The sequence below is a fragment of the Sebastes umbrosus genome, chromosome 4 (genome assembly GCF_015220745.1).
Source record: "Sebastes umbrosus isolate fSebUmb1 chromosome 4, fSebUmb1.pri, whole genome shotgun sequence".
Lineage (NCBI taxonomy): Eukaryota > Metazoa > Chordata > Actinopteri > Perciformes > Sebastidae > Sebastes > Sebastes umbrosus.
Window position 1 is genome coordinate 30,113,549 of NC_051272.1, and position 19,013 is coordinate 30,132,561.

The window sequence follows — 19,013 nt, forward strand, 5'->3', positions numbered from 1 at the left end:
TCCGTCAAAAAAGTTGAACCTGGCTCAACTTTTGCTACAATGCAACATCATCCAGTAAGGCTGGATTGCATGTCATTGTGTCCCCAGTAACTGAAACAACAAGCCAACAACAATGCAGCCCGTTGCATTTTTAACGCAGGGCTGTATTCGGTCTGAACGCCCACCTAATATTTCCAAATTACAGCGTCATGGGTCACTACTTCATATTTTGAAAACAAACTGTGTAAAGAGATACAATGGGGTTGAGAACACTCAAAGTGTGTCAAACAGAAATCTATTATTTCAGCCTGTGGGCTCCTGCAGTTCATGTAGTCAGCCAAGTGTGTGCCAGTCTGCACCCCACTAAAGCCTCACAGATCCACACATCCTATGCGTCCCCTTGTGCCAGCTCTCAGACAACTCTCTAGTCAGCATCGCTATAAAAAATTTCACCTCAAACTTTTTGGAATAACATTCCCTCTTTACATTGTACTTTTTTTTGCCAACACTGTTTTCTATCGGAACAAACAGCAACATGTTGCAGAATAAATCTCTTTCTTCATTACCTCCTCTAACTGTGGTGTTGCATCACACACAGAAATAGACAGACACACACCAACGCAACACAAAATACTGTTTCTAGGCACACTAAAGGCATCAACCAGTGACTCCTGTTAGTCTTCCAGGGCTCCCACTGGATGAGACCTGGATTGATGAAGTTCTCATCACTTGGTTTTTCCCGGTCTTCTCATCTCTGCAGCATAACCAGCCGCACAGAGTGAGAAAGCATCAGTGGAGGGATGCCGCCCCAGACTGGAGACAGAGAGAGGGAACCATGGGGAGCTGCAACAATGGAGCTGGCTGAAGCAAACCCCGGTGTATGTGCCCCTCTACCTCCCCCTCTGAGCACACACTCCCCATGTGAAACCATCTGATGCATGTACTGCTGCTCTCACTTGTCAATCACGGCTGGGGGAGGGGCAGCAGCCTCTTACAAAGCACCCCCCCCCCCCCCCCTCACAGTGCACGCAAGGGAGGGTATTAAAGAAGACGTGCAAAAAGGTTCTTGATCTTTGAGGGGTACTCACAGAGTGTGAAAAAGTTTTGAAGGCTTTATGTGGAGCCTGATCTGGAAAGGAAAAGTGTCAGAGGTTGGTGTCTGTGACGCTGTAACAAGGGCTGAGCTGGGGATGTGTCAGTGGGTGGGACAGAAGGGAAGAAAGGGAAAAGGATGAGGGATGAGTGAACAGTGCAGATCTGGGATGAGAATAGATCATTGTGTGAGGGGTTCTAATCTCCTCCCTGGAATTGGCAAAGGAGATAAAGCAGCCCAAGAATGAAGGTTAACATATCATCATTATGATGATGGTGTAGATATCACAGCATACACCAGAAAAATCTCAAAATTCCAACCTCTGCTTGCTTTTGCTAGTGATATCCTGCCGCACATCTTCAACACAACCATCCTTGGCCATCACATCAAAAGCCCCCTAATTGAGGCCAGACTGGCAACACATATTAAGTGACTGCTATCTGCACTTATAATCCACAAAAACTGTGAATCAGCAAGAGTGTGTGTCTGTCTGAAGTTGGGCCATGATGGAGCAACACTTAAGCCTTGATCCTATTCCCCGTTAATCCATTTGCTTTCTAGACAACAGAAACAAGGATGCGCTCACAGGCTGCCTGCTCTTGCTTATTTACCAGATCTAATAGGACTAAATCTTCTTTTACAATCACACTGTGGGGCTTTACGAAAACAGGAGCCCCCTCCCCAGAAGGGCTGCAGCAGCAGCAGCTAGCACCCAGTCAGAGTGGAGAGCCTCCACCCTCCAGGGGGAAGGGAAAGAAAGAACCACCATCTGGGGTTTAGTCATGGTGATGCCAGGGGCTGGGGCTCAGGGACAGGGAGGCTGCTGGGGCTCGAGAAGGGGATGGGGTAGAGGGACTGCTAATGGGTATGGGGTAGTGGGACAAGTGATGGCAGTGAAGATGGGGCTTGGGGAGAGGTAGACAGAGAGGCTAGTCCTTGACTGGAGGGGAGAGGGGTTGATGTAGCCTATATGAAGCAGGGTTTTTTGGCGTTTGGCAGCTGATGGTGAGCGAGAAGATATTTCACAATCCATCTACAGGAGCAGAAACAAGAATAAAAGCTTACTGAGATCTTCAAGGCTCTGCACACCCAAGCAGGTGTTTCTGGTTAATCTGGCTGGTTAGACAACTAATCTGGCTGAAATTGGGTGCAGCTTTGTGATGCCATCATCTCTATAAACTAGCTACAATAATAATGGTGTGAATTGCCCCACCCCAACAGGCGCAACATAACTGGAAAGAGAGGGAGCTGTCAATCTGTACACAAACACAGTCTTGAGAGGAGGTCTAATCAGGCATTATAAGTGAAAACATCTGTGTGGGACGACTATGGCTGTGTGATGATTTTAAAAGTTCAGGAGATACTGTGGAACCGAGTCTTTCCACAATGTTAACACACTGACCAATGAAATCCAGGTATGGTTGCGATTGAACAATCAAAACAACAGAGAATAAGAATAAAGGGATATATAAAAAAATAAAAACCTCAAACTGGCTATTGAAATTGGGTGCCAGACGGAGAAAAATGATTCTGTAAGCAGTGTTTGTAGCAGGTGTAAAAAGGAGAAAAAAACATACTACTGCAGCATACTGCACTTTAATAGCTGAGCTCTTTGCCAAGAATTGCACAAAATAAATAGTGTTTCCAACTAATCAATCATGGCATCATTGATCAGGTCACTGACAATGGCAACCAGGTGGAGATAAAGATATGAATAATCCAATCAGCCAATCAGAAAATCAACCTTTGAAACATTAATATTGCCTAACAACAACACAACTTAACAAATCTACAAATCACATTGAGAAGAAGTTCTTCATAGGTGGCCCTGCAATTAGGTGTGTTCGGTTACCTTTATCTGGAAGTTATTTTTTATGCTAAAACAGGAAACATTTATTTTCAAAGTTGATGAAGTGAACCACCACTTGAGCTACGGTGATTTCAGTAAATACTGTTTCCTGGTTTCAGAAAGAGTTCATGTACAAGAGAGCAATCAAGAAAGCTGAACTGAAACTTTGTTTTCTTTGCCATTGTGGTTACTTAATAAAATAAAAAAGCAGCATATAAAATTCTCAGGATCAGTCAGTCAATTTCACTGACCAGAGTGAAACAATCAGCAAGATTGAATTTGCTCAATTGTAGCATGTGAGAACAGCGACAGCCATTCTTTTCACACCAGGGTGGCGATGAATGCCTGTGATGACACCTACTGGGACATGATTCAAACCAGACCTACTGTAAAAGAACGGCTGCTATAATGCAAATTAGAGGTCGACTGATAATGGATTTTTAAAGGTCGATATAATAAGGATAGTTTGGAGCAGGAAAAAGCCGATAGCTGATTAATTGTCAGATATCTTATTTACTTCTGCAGCAGCCTAGTCGGCTACTTTTGCATATGCCGTTTTTAATAAATCATTTTTTTGTCACTCCAAATTTAATAATTCATAAGAGAATATTCTGTAGTCTGATTTGGTCGATTACATCATTGAAAATTTTCTATTTATTTGCAATGAGCGATGCGCTATATTGTGGCTTACAGTATGACTGGCCAGGAATTGCTGCGCGTCCCGTTACATTGTTATATGCCACTCTTGCAAACCATTAATGTTCGTGCATATTCCCGGGGTAAGGAGGATCCTTAAGTGTGTGATTTCATTTCATAAATGGATGGTTAAATGGCTGGATTATTTGGAAGAGAGAAGTGAAATTGGTACAGTAAGCAAGTTAAAGTAACAGTGAATGATTTATTTTCCTCCCTGTCTGCCTGTCTTGTATCATGGGACAAAGAGCTGATAGTGTTGCGTTATATATCCGAAACCAGTCCCCACGTGACTGGTGGAGGCTTGCAGCCATCGGCCACTATCAGAGCCCAGTTCTGCTGATAGTTTGTAAAACGTTCCAATCCAAAGGCATTGGTATTAACATGCGTCCTGATGATGTGATTGAATCACAAGTGGACAGCTTTAAGTACAGGTGTGAACGCACTCAAGACGCATTGAGGACACATTGAGAGCCGATCGCTCAGACCACATTCAGAGGTGGTCTGGGCCACATATGGCACCATTCTTTAGCAGTGTGTACATGAATGTGTCCTGGGCCACGTTGAAGGACCGCCTACTCAACTGACATCCCGCTGGGATCCGAGGGGTCTCACTGTGCTCCTCATGTGAATGGACAGGCAGATGCGAGTGCTTGTCTGCCCCGCAGCATGGAAATGGCCTCGGTGCTATATTGTATCCTGTCGGTACAAATGTATTTTATTAAATTATATATTATCTATAGGCTACATATCTACAGACTATCAGTCTCTGCATTATTATCAAACTGTCCGAGATTTGTCCGTGGTTTTGTTCTGAGGCTTTGCACGGAGCTAACACCCGCCCGCCCACTCGCTCTCTCATCCTCGGCTCTCTGAAGCTCTGTACCCCACTGTTGCCTGGCAAAGGCTGCGGTGCCGACGGAAGGTCCCCAGGGACCGCTGCTACAATAAACTTATATTTTGATGTTAATAAAATGTAGCTAAATTCACGAATATGTAGGATATTGCTACTGGTATTCCCGTAATATTACATCACAAAGTCTGTTGTATTAGCCGTGTGTTTACTGCGGGTTTATTTGCATATAGAGCGGAGAAGTGAGATCCGATCACAAGTGGTCACTCAAGACGCATGTGGAGACGTACTTAGAGCTTTCCACTTGTGTTCGGATCACTCAGGACGCATGTTAATGCCAAGTCTGAACAGGGCCATAGAGTCGCTAGCATGTCTAGCATGTCACGCCTCTAGCATGTCTAATAAGCTGTACCATTTTTATGCCCATACTCAAAGATTCTTCTCCAACCACAACAAAGAGAGTCACTTCAGTGTACTGTAGAAGTTTAACTTGTTTTGCTAGAAATCTTTTCATTTCTTGACCTAAACAAGGATGGCAATGCTAGCTCTCACTAGCAGACAACATCTTGGTATGGGACAAGGAATAATCCAACTCATCTTTGAGATTTAATTTCTCTTTTTCCTATTATATCATTCTTGTCAAATAAAAAGTATAAACTAACAAATACAACATTCAGAATATTGTATTAAAATAGCTTTCACACAAACAACTGCACTATGGCAGACTGCAAAGAGCTATGTTGGTAATTTGTACTGGAAAATATATAAATACAAACTACGAGTCCAATCTGAAGTGTCCCATGTCTCTTAGCTAAGCACTAGTTTCATAATGTATATCTCCGAAGAGGAGCCCAATATAAGTCAGAGTTCACAACATAGATTATGACACGCAGCTGATGAAGATATATGGAACAAATGCATGATGATGTGCCAAACAGGCTGCCAGCAGAGCACGTAGTGGGAAGATGACAGGGACAGAGGTCCTTGGCATGAAGGGCTATGTCTGGCAATGAAGGGCACATCATTGAGAATCCAGCAACAGTGGCCTGCAGCGTCTGTTGGCTGTGGGATTTTAGGCATCATTTCACAGACACATAGCCAAGAAATCAAGCATACGCCACAGAGACAAAAAGCCAGGCCAAAGGGGACAGGCATGTTGACCCTGGGCCTCCATCCTGCAGATCACTCACTCATTCTTTCATACTAATGTGCTTTCACTTCCTAGCTCGCTCGCTCTCCATCTCGAGGACACTTTTCTCCACTTCCCCTCTTTCCCCTTGCCTCCCACTCATTCTTTCTTTCCTCTCCATCTCACCCACTCAACTCTCTCATCCACACACACACACACTGCTTTCCCAGCTCACTGCCTGCAGCCGGAGGAAAGTGGAAACCAGTGACAGTGAAGTGTATCAGCCAAGGAACAATGTGCAAGGGGCTGTTTTGTAAGGCTAGCCAAGGAAATTGCGGGGGGAGACTCCATTATCACTGACCAGCACCGTAGAAAGAAAAGAGCTGTCCAAACAGTACCACAGCAGTACTGTCCGACTCACTCACTGAGTTTGTCAATATCCAACCTGGTAGCAGTTTCACAGGGTACAAAACATTGTGGTCTCAAATGGGCCATTTATAACAAAAGGCTCCATTATGAGAAAAAGAAACAGGTGTTTCAGTGACACTGCACTAGATATTTAGTCCGTTACCTCAGCCATCCTGAGTTCTCCATACTTATTACACTTAGCTTGCACGGGACAGAAAAACCTAAAAAGCTATTAATTAGGGCTATCAATCGATTAAAATATTGAACCATGATTAATCGCACGATTGTCCATAGTTAACGCGATTAATCGCAAATTAACCACACATTTTTTATCTCTTCAAAATGTACCTTAATGGGAGATTTGTCAAGTATTTAATACTCTCATCAACATGGGAGTGGGCAAATGTGCTTGCTTTATGCAAATGTATATATTCATTATTGGAAATAAATTAACAACACAAAACAATGACAAATATTGTCCATAAACCCTAACAGGTACTGCATTTAACATTATAATATGCTCAAATCCTAACATGGGAAACTGAACTAAAGTGGGCATCTCTGTAAAGGGGAGACTCGTGGGTATCCATAGAACCCATTTTCATTCACATATCTTGTGGTCAGAGGTCAAGGGACCCCTTTGAAAATGGCCATGCCAGTTTGGAGCATTATTTAGATGGATTTTTTATGTTTTCTAGTTTCATATGATGCCATTATGTTCACTCTAGCTTTAAAGAAAGAAATTACGTTAAAACGAATTTGTGTTAACACGTTATTATTGCTTAACTTTGACAGCCCTACCTTTAATGTGATGAAATAGACAACAGGACATCAGACTAATGAAAGTATGCACTCAAACACCCTTATAACTCATCACCCGTAGGTGACACCAGAGAGAAAAACCAGATCAGACATCTAACAAGGAAATACATAGAAATGCTGTGACATGCCAAGTTGGTTGAAACCCTCAACAGCCAAAACATTGACTCCTGCTATCTATAAAATAAGGAGAGGATGGCAAAGACTGACAAAGCGCAACAGCAGCCAATATAAGAAGCTATGTCCACAAGAAAGGACTAGTGGTATGTCAGAGAATGTTGACACTGAAGACCAGGACAGAGTGAAATCACTCGACACCCCCCACTCTGTCATGACCAATGACAGCCACTTCCTGCCCCTTCCCTGCCCCCTTTTCCACCCCTTATTCTTGGGTAATTCAACCTACTCATCCAGAGATGGGATTGCAACTGGAGCTGACTGACATTACCCAACCGACCATTCTTACACAAAGAGCAATCAAAAGGAAGACGGAAGAAAATGAGCTTCAAGTTGAAAGACAGTCAGGTGTCAAAGGTATATTGATTGTTATTGCTTGTGTTTAATATGAATGGCTCATCACTTATCATCAACCTTAACTGTAGGTCCAGACAAATGCAAAGGTAACAGAGAGAGAGAGAGAGAGAGAGAGAGAGAGGGACAGCCCATAGTGCTACACTTGTGACAGTGCCCAGGCCAGCTTGTCTTGTTGCTGGTATGTGGCATTAAGCAAAACAAACATGACTGACTGACAGTCTCCTCTTATTTCTACAAACACAAAGTCCTCAGAAAGTAAACATGTTGGATCCAAATGTCCTCAATCCATTGCTGACTACTGTTCTACATTACTTGAGTGCCAAAAGTCAGTGTGAATACTTGAGCTTACAAAGCCACAGAGGAGCAAGATCTGGACTAATAGGACCGGACTACATGAGCTGATATTAATATCTTCATATCTAGATTTGTGCAGAGTCTTACTGGTATCTGCAGTGTAGAAGACAGAAGGTCAAACTATGGTGGTCTGCATTGCCTAATTTTTATAACTTCCTGACGCAACACTTGACCAAATGCCCACTTTACGCACCAAATGGCACGGTGCACGCGGGTATAAAAGCAGAGCTCAAAGCACAATCTTGCCTGAAAGGCCATACTGTATAAAGGCCACATTCAGATGCATAACAGCCCTATGGCAGTACAATACAAGCAAGACTGCATTGGGCATACTGTTAAAGAAACTACTAAACATTACTTAACTCAAGTGAGCAAACAGCACAGGTGTAGATATTTCAATAATTCAAAGCAAGAAAAAAAGAGCATTTACATGACAAATTTCAGGAAAGGCCAGTTTATTCAGATCAAGGTGGCTCCACGAGGCACTTCAGATCTGATATGGCTCTTGTTAAAACTATTAGTGGAATAAAAGTCTCTATATAAACACAGCTACTTAAGTAGATTAAGTCTTTCACTTACCAAGAACACAAAGCATAACAACATTAAAGGCACTGGATTAGTATATAGACATATTAAACTAGAAAACTTAAGGGATTCTCGTCCATTTCATACTAACTTGTCGGGAAGGAGGCTAAATAACGCTCCAAACTTACGCTAAATTTTGACAAGGAAAAAATGCCATGGCCATTTTCAAAGGGGTCCTTTGACCTCTGACCTCAAGATATGTGGATGAAAATGGGTTTTATCAGTACCCACAAGTCTCCCCTTCATAGACATGCCCACTTCATGATAATCACATGCAATTTTGGGGCAAGTCATAATCAAGTCAGCACACTGACACACTGACAGCTGTTGTTGACTGTTGGGCTTGAGTTTGCCATGTTATGATTTGAGCATATTGTTTTGTTTTGTGTTGTTAATTGATTTCCAATAATTAATAAAATACATACATTTGAATAAAGCAGCATATTTGTCCACTCCCATGTTGATAAGAGTATTAAATACTTGACAAATCTCCCTTTAATGTATATTTTGAACAGATAAAGAATATGTGTGATTAATTTGCGATTGACTATGGACAATCGTGCGATTAATCGCGATTAATTACCTTAATTTATTGACAGCCCTTCTCACAAAATTGTGGGGCTTCTGCTCGAATTCACATCAGTTATAATAGATTCCAATGGTGTTTTCACTGTTTAAAAGTATTCCATCCAAAATGCTAAGTAGGTTTCACACACATGTTCATCAAAATATGGTCACTTTTCAAGCCTAGAAGTGAGAATCTGACACTCACAAACAGAAGAATCCAGGATCCAAGAATGCCACACATAGCCATTTTGATATCATTCAGAATCATCCCATGTCCCAGTAGACCAATGCCAAAATTCACTCTGTGATTTGGACTGGGTTCTGATACCACAAATATGCAGCAAGATGAGATAAACTCAGTATGTGCTCTACTTCCAAACCAAAACAGTTTAGAGTGGAGTTTTCAGCACTGACACTCAATTTCACAGACACAATATTACTCAATTTCTTAGAAGACATGCATTTCTTATTTTTTTTTGTATGTGGGGATGGTATGTTTGAGTCGGTCTGTAGATGTTACCTTTTTGTTAAAAAAGAAAGAAAGAAAGAAGAACACATGCATTTCCGCTGGCTTTCAATCATAGCACCTACTGTAAAGCAGTATAAGCTTCTATTACCATTTACTATCTAGCTATTATAATTATAACTGCAGCTGCAGATAATATCACTGAGAACCAAAGGAGTTATGACCTTGAACACTTGTGTGTGTGATTGAGATGTCAAAGGATAAGACTACTACATCAATCTCAATATTTCCTCGAAATCCAGCTGAGGGGAGGTGTATCCGCATATGTGATCTGCTTAGTGATGCGGTTAAAGACGAATACATCATCTGTACTGGATAGCAGCAGAAGGACCCTTGTGTTAAACTGAACGGCTCAAACCATGTTTGGTCTGTGTAAAGCATGTGCAAAGTTAAAATCAAAAAGCTCAACCGATCAGTGCTTTTGCAAACTAGATAACTCATTGTTAGCTTCATGAATTTTGTGCGTAAATCCGACCCAATGCAACAGCACAAGACACTCAACTTTCATGTAAACTAGGCGCAATGCGATCCCCCCCATCTGGCTTGCACCTCGTTTAATAACAAAGCGATGCCTGCGTGTGTTACTCTGCCGGAGGGGGTGGGGATGAATGAGTGATGGAGACTGTTGATGCGTGATGTTGACCTTACCAGTTTCTTTAAAGTGCAATCATTCCTCGATGGATTAAACAATCTACATTAACTGTGATGTAATAGGCTAATTGAATTGAATATATGTTGGAATTAGCTGTTTCTGTGAAGTCCGAATACATCTGAAGGAACAAGAGGGGGGTCTAATCGAGAGATAAAGTTGTATTATGTAGCCCAATCGTGGTGTAATAAATGTTGTTTATTCTCGGATAGAACAGAGAGCAGGGTGGGCGATCTCACCTCTATAACTTACTCTATTGATATCGGAAACAAACATTTAAACCATCGCTTTCTTGACGACAAAACAGGACTTAGGCGAGCAAACAATGCCCTGAAACAGCATCTGCGTCCCTATGGCTATACCCAGACCAGATGGCTTGCAAACTGCAAGACAATAAACTCGAACCCATCACGCCATGAACTTAACTTTATATGACAAGGAAAAAAGCAACAAAACAAAACACAGCAGCACAGTCCACTCAGGTAAGCAGGACAAGAAGTCAAGTTATTGCGCGACTTTTCGCTCCACAAAAACAAATGTCTAGTACTCGCATACATATTAGCCTAAATCTATCTAAAAGGTTACCACTTAAATGGTCACAAGTTTCAGATCGTTTTGTCTCTGTCACATAAGCATATTCTCATATTTACTTTTTATGAGAATGACCTAGAATAAGGTCGCTCTTCAACATAAACATGCGCCTCTGGCTGAATGAAAACAAACGAGAGGCACATGGTTGTTACAAGAGCACCTTTTATGTAAAGTTACACCGTGGATATATAACGTTTAGAGCAACTCATAACGTTACTACGGACCATAAAACTGTGCTGACGTCTCTTGTGACATTTTTTTCCAACTTTGAGGACAAGCGATTAGCAATTATTAAAGCTATATTGTAGCAGTGCTAACGAGCTGTGCTAGCTGAGTTACCTAACAGGATCGCCTTGGTAACGTTAACGAAGGAGAAGTTCAGAGGACACTAAGCTAAGCTGGTTTTACCACACACACACAAAATGCGCTCAAGTAGACAAAAAAGCTGACACAAACAACTTCTCATTTCCGCAATGAAACACATTCATGTTAGTGAAAGCAAGTATAGTTGTATTTTACCTCTATTTCAAAGTCAGGCAGGTTGAACGCGGTCCTGAACAGCGAGCAGAAGTGCGCTATGGCGGGGACTTCCCACCAACACTGGAGCTCTTCCACAGAAACTCTACATCCCTGGGACATTTTAGCACTTGAGAAATTGTTCTCACATTAGAAAGTAGTTTCTTCAGCGACTTATAGTGCCTCTGTAACATTACAAACACTAAACAAAAAGTTACTGCTGTTGTCCTGTTCCGACGGTTGCCATTGCGACCCGGTGGAGCGTCCTACAATCTGCTTCAATCAGAGTCTCACTGGAGCTGAACAGATGGGATGGGCGATACCACCAAGCGGCGAGGAGGAGGGAGGGGGGGAGCGATTACTTAGCTTTATATCTTATACTATATTTGAACACAAGTGCTGTTTATATTGTAGAGAGTGTTGATCTTTTAACCCTTATAACTTGTAATTGTTTAATTTGCAATTGGATTTGCTTGTTCGTTATAGTAGCAAAAGTCACAAGTCAAAAGTACCCCCCCATTGGCTCGATAATGCGGCCGCCGTTTAAAGGGAATGCCTCTGAATGGTGAATTAATAAAAAAAAAAGAAAACTAAAAAGATGAGCCAGGTATGAACCAGGTAACTTGTTTTAAGTCAGAGTGATTTTAGTGTGTGTGCGGAGATAATGTTTTAGTTCTCATTACTTGGCATTTGTTGCTATATTTTCGTTCATTTCCTGTTTGTACTTTATTTAAATTACTTGTGCAAATTAATAATAATAAAAAAACAAACTAAAAAGATGAACCAGGTATGAACCAGGTAACTTGTTTTAATTTAGAGTGATTTTTATGTGTGCGGAGATAAGGTTTTAGTTCTCATTACTTGGCATATTTTGCTATATTTTTGTTCATTTCCTGTTTGTACTTTACTTAAATTACAATTTTGTTAATAGTCTGTTTATTGTCAATACTGTATATACTGCTCCTATTTTTATACTTTCGTCTATTTAAATGGTTCATATTTTGTTTAGCTCTTTTTTTGCTGTGTTAGCTGATGCATCTTGTTTTTTGCACTATCCCCTTTGCTGCTGTACACTGCATATTTCCCCACTGTGGGACTATTAAAGGAATAGCTATGTTTCCTATTGTCAACGTATTTAACCTCCCACCCCTGTTTGATTTACTAACAACAATAACAGTTTTCAAACAATCCTAAAGGCTCGTTCAGCTGATCATTGTTGTGTTCAGTAAATTGCCAGCTACATTTAGATTTTGTAAACATCATCGCAGTGGAAGTTTGGCAATATACACTAGAGAAGGGCTCCCCCCATCGCAATATGTGAAAAGTGCATGTTATGAGTGGTGCTAAGTGACGGTGAGTGACAAGCGGCCACTTTGCCCTGCAGGGCTGTTTTCAGAGTCGTGCACATACACACGTAGGCAAAATTGTTGGTACCCTTCCGTTAAAGAAAGAAAAACCCACAATGGTCACTGAAATAACTTGAAACTGACAAAAGTAATAATAAATAAAAATTCACTGAAAATTAACTAATGAAAATCAGATATTGTTTTTGAATTGTGGTTCAACAGAATCATTTTAAAAAACAAACTAATGAAACTGGCCTAGACAAAAATGATGGTACCATAACTTAATATTTTGTTGCACAACCTTTTGAGGCAATCACTGCAAACAAGCGATTTCTGTAACTCTCAATGAGACTTCTGCACCTGTCGACAGGTATTTTGGCCCACTCCTCGTGAGCAAACTGCTCCAGCTGTCTCAGGTTTGAAGGGTGCCTTCTCAGAATGCATGTTTCAGCTCCTTCCACAGATGTTCAATAAGATTTAGATCAGGGCTCATAGAAGGCCACTTCAGAATAGTCCAATGTTTAGTTCTTAGCCATTCTTGGGTGTTTTTAGCTGTGTTTTGGGTCATTATCCTGTTTGAGGACCCATGACCTGCAACTGAGACCAAGCTTTCTGACACTGGGCAGCACATTTCGCTCCAGAATGCCTTGATTGTGTTCAGATTTCATTGTACCCTGCACAGATTCAAGACACCCTGTGCCAGATGCAGCAAAGCAGCCCCATAACATAACCGAGCCTCCTCCATGTTTCACATTAGGTATAGTGTTCTTTTCTTTGTATGCTTCATTTTTGCGTCTGTGAACATAGAGCTGATGTGACTTGCCAAAAAGCTCCAGTTTTGTCTCATCTGTCCAAAGGACATTCTCCCAGAAGCTTTGTGGCTTGTCAATATGCATTTTGGCAAATTCCAGTCTCACTTTTTTATGATTTGATGTCCTCCTGGGTCGTCTTCCATTAAGTCCACTTTGGCTCAAACAGCGACGGATGGTGCGATCTGACACTGATGTACCTTGACCCTGGAATTCACCTCTAATCTCTTTGGAAGTTGTTCTGGGCTCTTTGGTTACCATTCGTATTATCCGTCTCTTCAATTTGTCATCAATTTTCCTCTTGCGGCCACGTCCAGGGAGGTTGGCTACAGTCTCATGGACCTTAAACTTCTGAATAATATGTACAACTGTAGTCACAGGAACATCAAGCTGCTTGGAGATGGTCTTATAGCCTTTACCTTTAACATGAAGGTCTATAATGTTCTTTCTGATCTCCTGAGACAACTCTCTCCTTAGCTTTCTGTGGTCCATGTTCAGTGTGGTACATACCATGATACCAAACAGCACAGTGACTACTTTTCACCCTTTAAATAGGCAGACTGACTGATTACAAGTTTGAAGACACCTGTGATGCTAATTACAGGACACACCTTAGTTTAATATGTCCCTATGGTCAAATTATTTTACATCTTTTCTAGGGGTACCATCATTTTTGTCCAGGCCAGTTTCATTAGTTTGTTTTTTAAAATGATTCTGTTGAACCACAATTCAAAAACAATGTCTGATTTTCATTAGTTAATTTTCAGTAAATTTTTATTTATTATTACTTTTGTCAGTTTCAAGTTATTTCAGTGACCATTGTGGGTTTTTCTTTCTTTAACGGAAGGGTACCAACAATTTTGCCTACGTGTGCATCCTTATTATATCTCATTCTATTGATTTTTTTTAAAGAGCATATCATATCAGACCTTACACAGAATGTTTCTTGCTCAGGTGTTTGCCATGAGAATACAAAATGCAGACACCACTGTAGTGTAAACATAAGGCAAAAAGCCATCAGTATTAAAAAAAAAAGACTTCTATGTTCTGATTAAATTTTCTTTATATAACCATTTCCTCATATAGCTTGTATCGATTCAAAGTACAGTATGTGTAAACTTCAAAGTATAATGTATGCATTTAAATGACCACATTAACCTAAATAAATATATTTTAAAAAGTCGACAAACTTTCTTATGCATAAACAAAGACTTAAAGCAGCAGTGGGTAGAATTGGAGCAAATATGATTAAAAAAACGTATTTTTATAAAATTAGTCGCTATATCCTGACAGTAGTGCATGAGACAGGTAATCTGAAAAAAATCATGTGCCTCGGTGTCCTTCGGTGTCCTCCGGTGTCCTCCGGTGTCCTCCGGTGTCCTCCGGTGCTCCTAATGGTATCTGCAAGATTTCACAGACCGGAGGAAAACAACCAATCAGAGCCGAGCTGGAGCCTTACCGTCTTTGAGTAGCTGTCACTCACTCGCGAACTCCGATCAAACGGTTAAACTAGACAGCACTGATCAAATGTCAATCAATATTCTGTTACTGTAATGCCTATTTCTAGCATAATATATTTTCAGAAACATCTTGTAGTGTACTGTTTAGCTGTAAAATGAGAACGTTTGTGACCCTGCAGCCATGTTGAGATAAGGTCAGGAAATACCAAGCACCGCTCACCAGCCAGAGCAAACTTTCTCATTTAAAAGCGAAACAGTACACTACAAGATGTTTCTGAAAACATTTGAGGTGAGAAATAGGCATTACAGTAACAGAATATTAATTCATATTTGATCAACGTTTCCTAATTTGACCATTTGATCGGACTTTGCGAGTGATTGACAGCTGCCTCTGTTGAATGAACAGCCAATAGGAACGCTCTCTCTGAAATGACCTGAGGTCAGCCAAAGTCACCGTCACGGGCTAGATTTTTTAAAGCCTGAAAACAGAGCCAAGAGGAGGTGCAAAAGTCTAGTTTTCTGTAAGAACACTTGAATTACAATATGCTGAAAGGCTATTATGGAAACTTTGCCCAATGATGCCAAAAGTAATCTGCCTACTGCAGGTTTAAGTTCAAAACTTAAAACCCATTTAAGGGCCCCAGAGAAGCTACAGCTTTATTTACATCCAGTGATATTAGTTCAATTTTACCCAATAGTTGGGCAGTTAGGTAGTTGTTTCTTTTATGGTATTACATTAAATTATTAGATTCATGAGATGTCCTGTGTACAAGTTAACATTTTGGCCTAAGGGTGGTGCTAGAGGATAGCTCACGATTTCTCCAACATGAGCAGGATTCACAGGGAGCCTTATGTTTTATATTATTATATATAATGTATAAATTATACATAATGTATATTATACAATATGTGCTGGGTAACTTCAGTGATAATAATCTGCCACACACACAAAGCACACTCTGATTCACTTCTCCTGTCAGTCCACTAGTCCAGACCCATCACTGTTTCATAGAGAAGCATTGTAAAGGTGTGTTGCTGTAGCAGTGTTTGCTATCAACAAATGGCAACAATTAAACCTGGACCCAAGCTGTTTCCAGCGTAACACAATTCCAAAAAACATTGTCGCCTTTTAAGTAATGGTAGGTTTGTATTATAACACTACGGAGGACCACAAGAGTCACGTAAATAGTAATAGAGCATTTAATTGATTAATAACTAATTGTACTATAAAATAGGCATTAATAAATGTGTTTACAAATTAATGTATTAATTGTACAATAAAAAATAGGCAATTAGTTACAATAAGTTATTAATCAATTAAATGTACTATTACTCTTGTGGTCCTCCATACAACACTGACAAAGTGTGTTGTGTAGAGTTTAAAGCTTTAGAAGATCAACATTAAAAAATCAATGAACAGCAGCTTTCATGTTTCTTGATATTTACGATCACATCTACACAGTTGTAATACAGACAAATTAAAATGATCTTGGCATACATGTATATTCTACAAATCTCTGAACTTATTTTTCATTATTATTATATTAGATCAAAGTCTTGGTCAGACTGACTCAGCAGCCATCATCACCAACCTCAGGTCCTGCTGCTAAAAGGGCTATAGAGTGGGTAAACTGACATTGAAATTAGGTTACCGCTGCAATACATCCCATGTGCAATGGAGGGCAGAGTGTACACAGATTTTCACTCAAACTGAAGACTACTCGTTGTGACTTTATTCATTCATTAGTCCAGTGGTTCTCAATCAAGAGTCCGGGGACCCCCAAGGGTCCTTGAGGGAGTTCCAGGGGGTCCCCAGAAAAATGGGGAATAGTTTATTTTCACTATTTAATTAATAGAAATGAGCCTAATGTGAGTAGTAGAGTCCTAAGAGTGACTATTCTGATCATAGGTGGAGGAAGTGAAACCTATGATCAGTCTATTCTGATCATAGGTTTCAATTCCTCCACGGTTATCTCCTCAACTGTAGTTGACAACAGTGGTCAGCCATCACAGTGCTGTCAGTATAATGACAGCACAATTTTTGGGTCCCTATGGAACATCAGTCCCGTGTAAGGTTGTGATGTCACTAGGCAACAGAGCAATCCAGCGATTCTTGGTGTAAAACTGAGTTACATGGGCGAGCTTAACGTTCAAACTCAACTCAAATTCAGTGTGTTATGTTGGTAGATGGGAGGAAATTTGGGATGCTATTGCGAGTGTACTGTATCTTTAAATACTAGCCTACTAGCCTTCAGTTTGTTTTGTCCTTGAATCCAAATTAACTTTATTTATCAAGAAGTCTCCCTACAGTATGGAATTTATTCATTTCATCACTGCTGTTTATTCTGATTTAGGATCATGGAGTTTATCTTCTTATTATGTGTTGTTACCCAGGCAATGATGGTGGCCCATTGAAATACAAAACCCCAAAGAAGAGCCACCAAGTTAAATCATTAGCACAAACATGGCTGGTAAATAAAGCAATGGTTAACATTTTCTGTGAGTGCAAACAATTGTCTATCTTGTGGATTGGGCAGAATATAGGGAACCACCCTGGTCAGATTGCCAGTCATTCCCAGTTACAATTACACTGGTGATCTTTATTGAGGCTCCAGTACACCTGACTTGCAAGACTTTGGAGTTTCGGAGAAATCCATACATCCATAATAAAACAATAATCCAAAATAAACCCCCAATAATTTAGTTTTTCTGTCCCCAGGGTAGGACACCAGAGGGACATATTCATGTGCTGTACTTAAGTACAATTTAGGCATACTATACATGCTATTTTGTACTTATACTTATAAAATATAAAATCACATTATAAAGTATGATGCACTATTATCGATTAAGCTATCTAACAGTATAGTAGTAATAAGTCATTAGAATTTGCTCCCACTCGACCAGCTACAATATTAAAATGCTTCTTAAATGCATTAGTGGTAACTTATTGATAATATACAAAAAATATATCACAAGCAGCTTCCACTCTGTATAATGTGTACTTTTAGCTTACTTTTGATACTTAACTTATATTTTCCTGATAATATTTCTGTATTTTTACAATTGTCAGGTTTGTGGTTTTACTTCCCAACAGAGCTTTTAATTTCAAAAGTGTACTGTCGTGGTTTTGTTACATATTCAGCGACAAAATAGCAAATGTGTGTGCATATGTGACTGGGCATGTTGGTCTGCCTACATATTATGCTTTTCACTATATATTAACATTGGGGCCACATTTTGCCTGTTAAAATAAAATAATAAAAACAAAAAAAATTGTTTCCTTACTTGGGATGTTTCAGTAAGCTAGGGCAGTGGTTCCCAAACTTTTTCACATCAAGGACCCCTCAACTCACACAAACTAGACCACGGACCCCCATTTGATAAGATTTTGTCCTAGGGTCCTCCATCTGATAGCATTTTTGATTTTAGATGTTTTGTTACAGAAAGTGTATGAAACCCATGACCAAAATAGTCATACATTCTGTCATTGTGTCATTTATGGATAGTGAAAATAAACGATTCACCTTTTTACTGGGGACCCCCTGGATCCCCCCTTATGGACCCCTGGGGGTCCCTGGACCCCACTTTGAAAACCACTGTGCTAAGGTTCTGTATAATGAGAGGAGATAACTGGTATCTCTGATCCACATATTAGTAATTTATGTAGTGTAGAACAGTGGTTCTCAGCCTTTTTCGTGTCAAGGACCCCTAAATTGACACACATTAGGTCATGGACCCCTATTTATTATTAGATTTTGCTTCAGGGACTTCCATATGAGGAGATTTTGGTAGTTAGATATGATTAAGACCAGAATTCTATAGTTGTCAATGACATCTGAGGAGATAACCGTGGAGGAAGTGAAACCTACGATCAGAATAGTCACGCTTATGACTCTTACTAACACTGGGTTCACTTCTATAGTGAAATAAATAGTGATAATAAACTATTCCTTTTTTTTCTGGTGACCACATGGAACTCCCTCAAGGACCCCTGGTTGAGAACCACTGGTGTAGAAGACTGATTGCTTTTGTTTCATGCATTTTTTTAAAACACATTTTTACAAGTTTATTCCTCTGTATTTTTCCAGTGGACATTTCGAAACCATTTATAATTTTATCCTCTAATAAAGCCTTTTTTATCCTCAGTCTAAATAGTTCTCTAAAAGACTAAAAGTGGCATGAACAGACAGGCATCCTTTCACCGAGGTAAATGCTACATATTAATATATAGGGCACAAGAAGTTTTCTAT

At 40.2% G+C, this 19,013-nt stretch overlaps 1 protein-coding gene and 1 long non-coding RNA gene across 3 annotated transcripts in view; one reads left to right on the forward strand and one right to left on the reverse strand.

The window, feature by feature from the left end:
- The window catches only part of LOC119487568 (cat eye syndrome critical region protein 2), a 48,397-nt gene extending 36,923 nt beyond the window's left edge, over positions 1-11,474 (reverse strand). For both annotated transcript variants that reach the window (XM_037768561.1, XM_037768560.1), the window contains exon 1: positions 11,149-11,474. In XM_037768561.1, coding sequence (XP_037624489.1) covers positions 11,149-11,268 — 120 coding nt within the window. In that variant the 5' untranslated portion in view covers positions 11,269-11,474. The remainder of the gene's footprint in view (positions 1-11,148) is intronic.
- Positions 4,136-19,006, forward strand: LOC119487599. Its single transcript, XR_005206740.1, has 3 exons — positions 4,136-4,379; positions 7,079-7,083; positions 18,995-19,006. It is a non-coding gene; the product is annotated as an uncharacterized LOC119487599 (long non-coding RNA).
- The last annotated feature ends 7 nt before the right edge of the window (positions 19,007-19,013 follow it).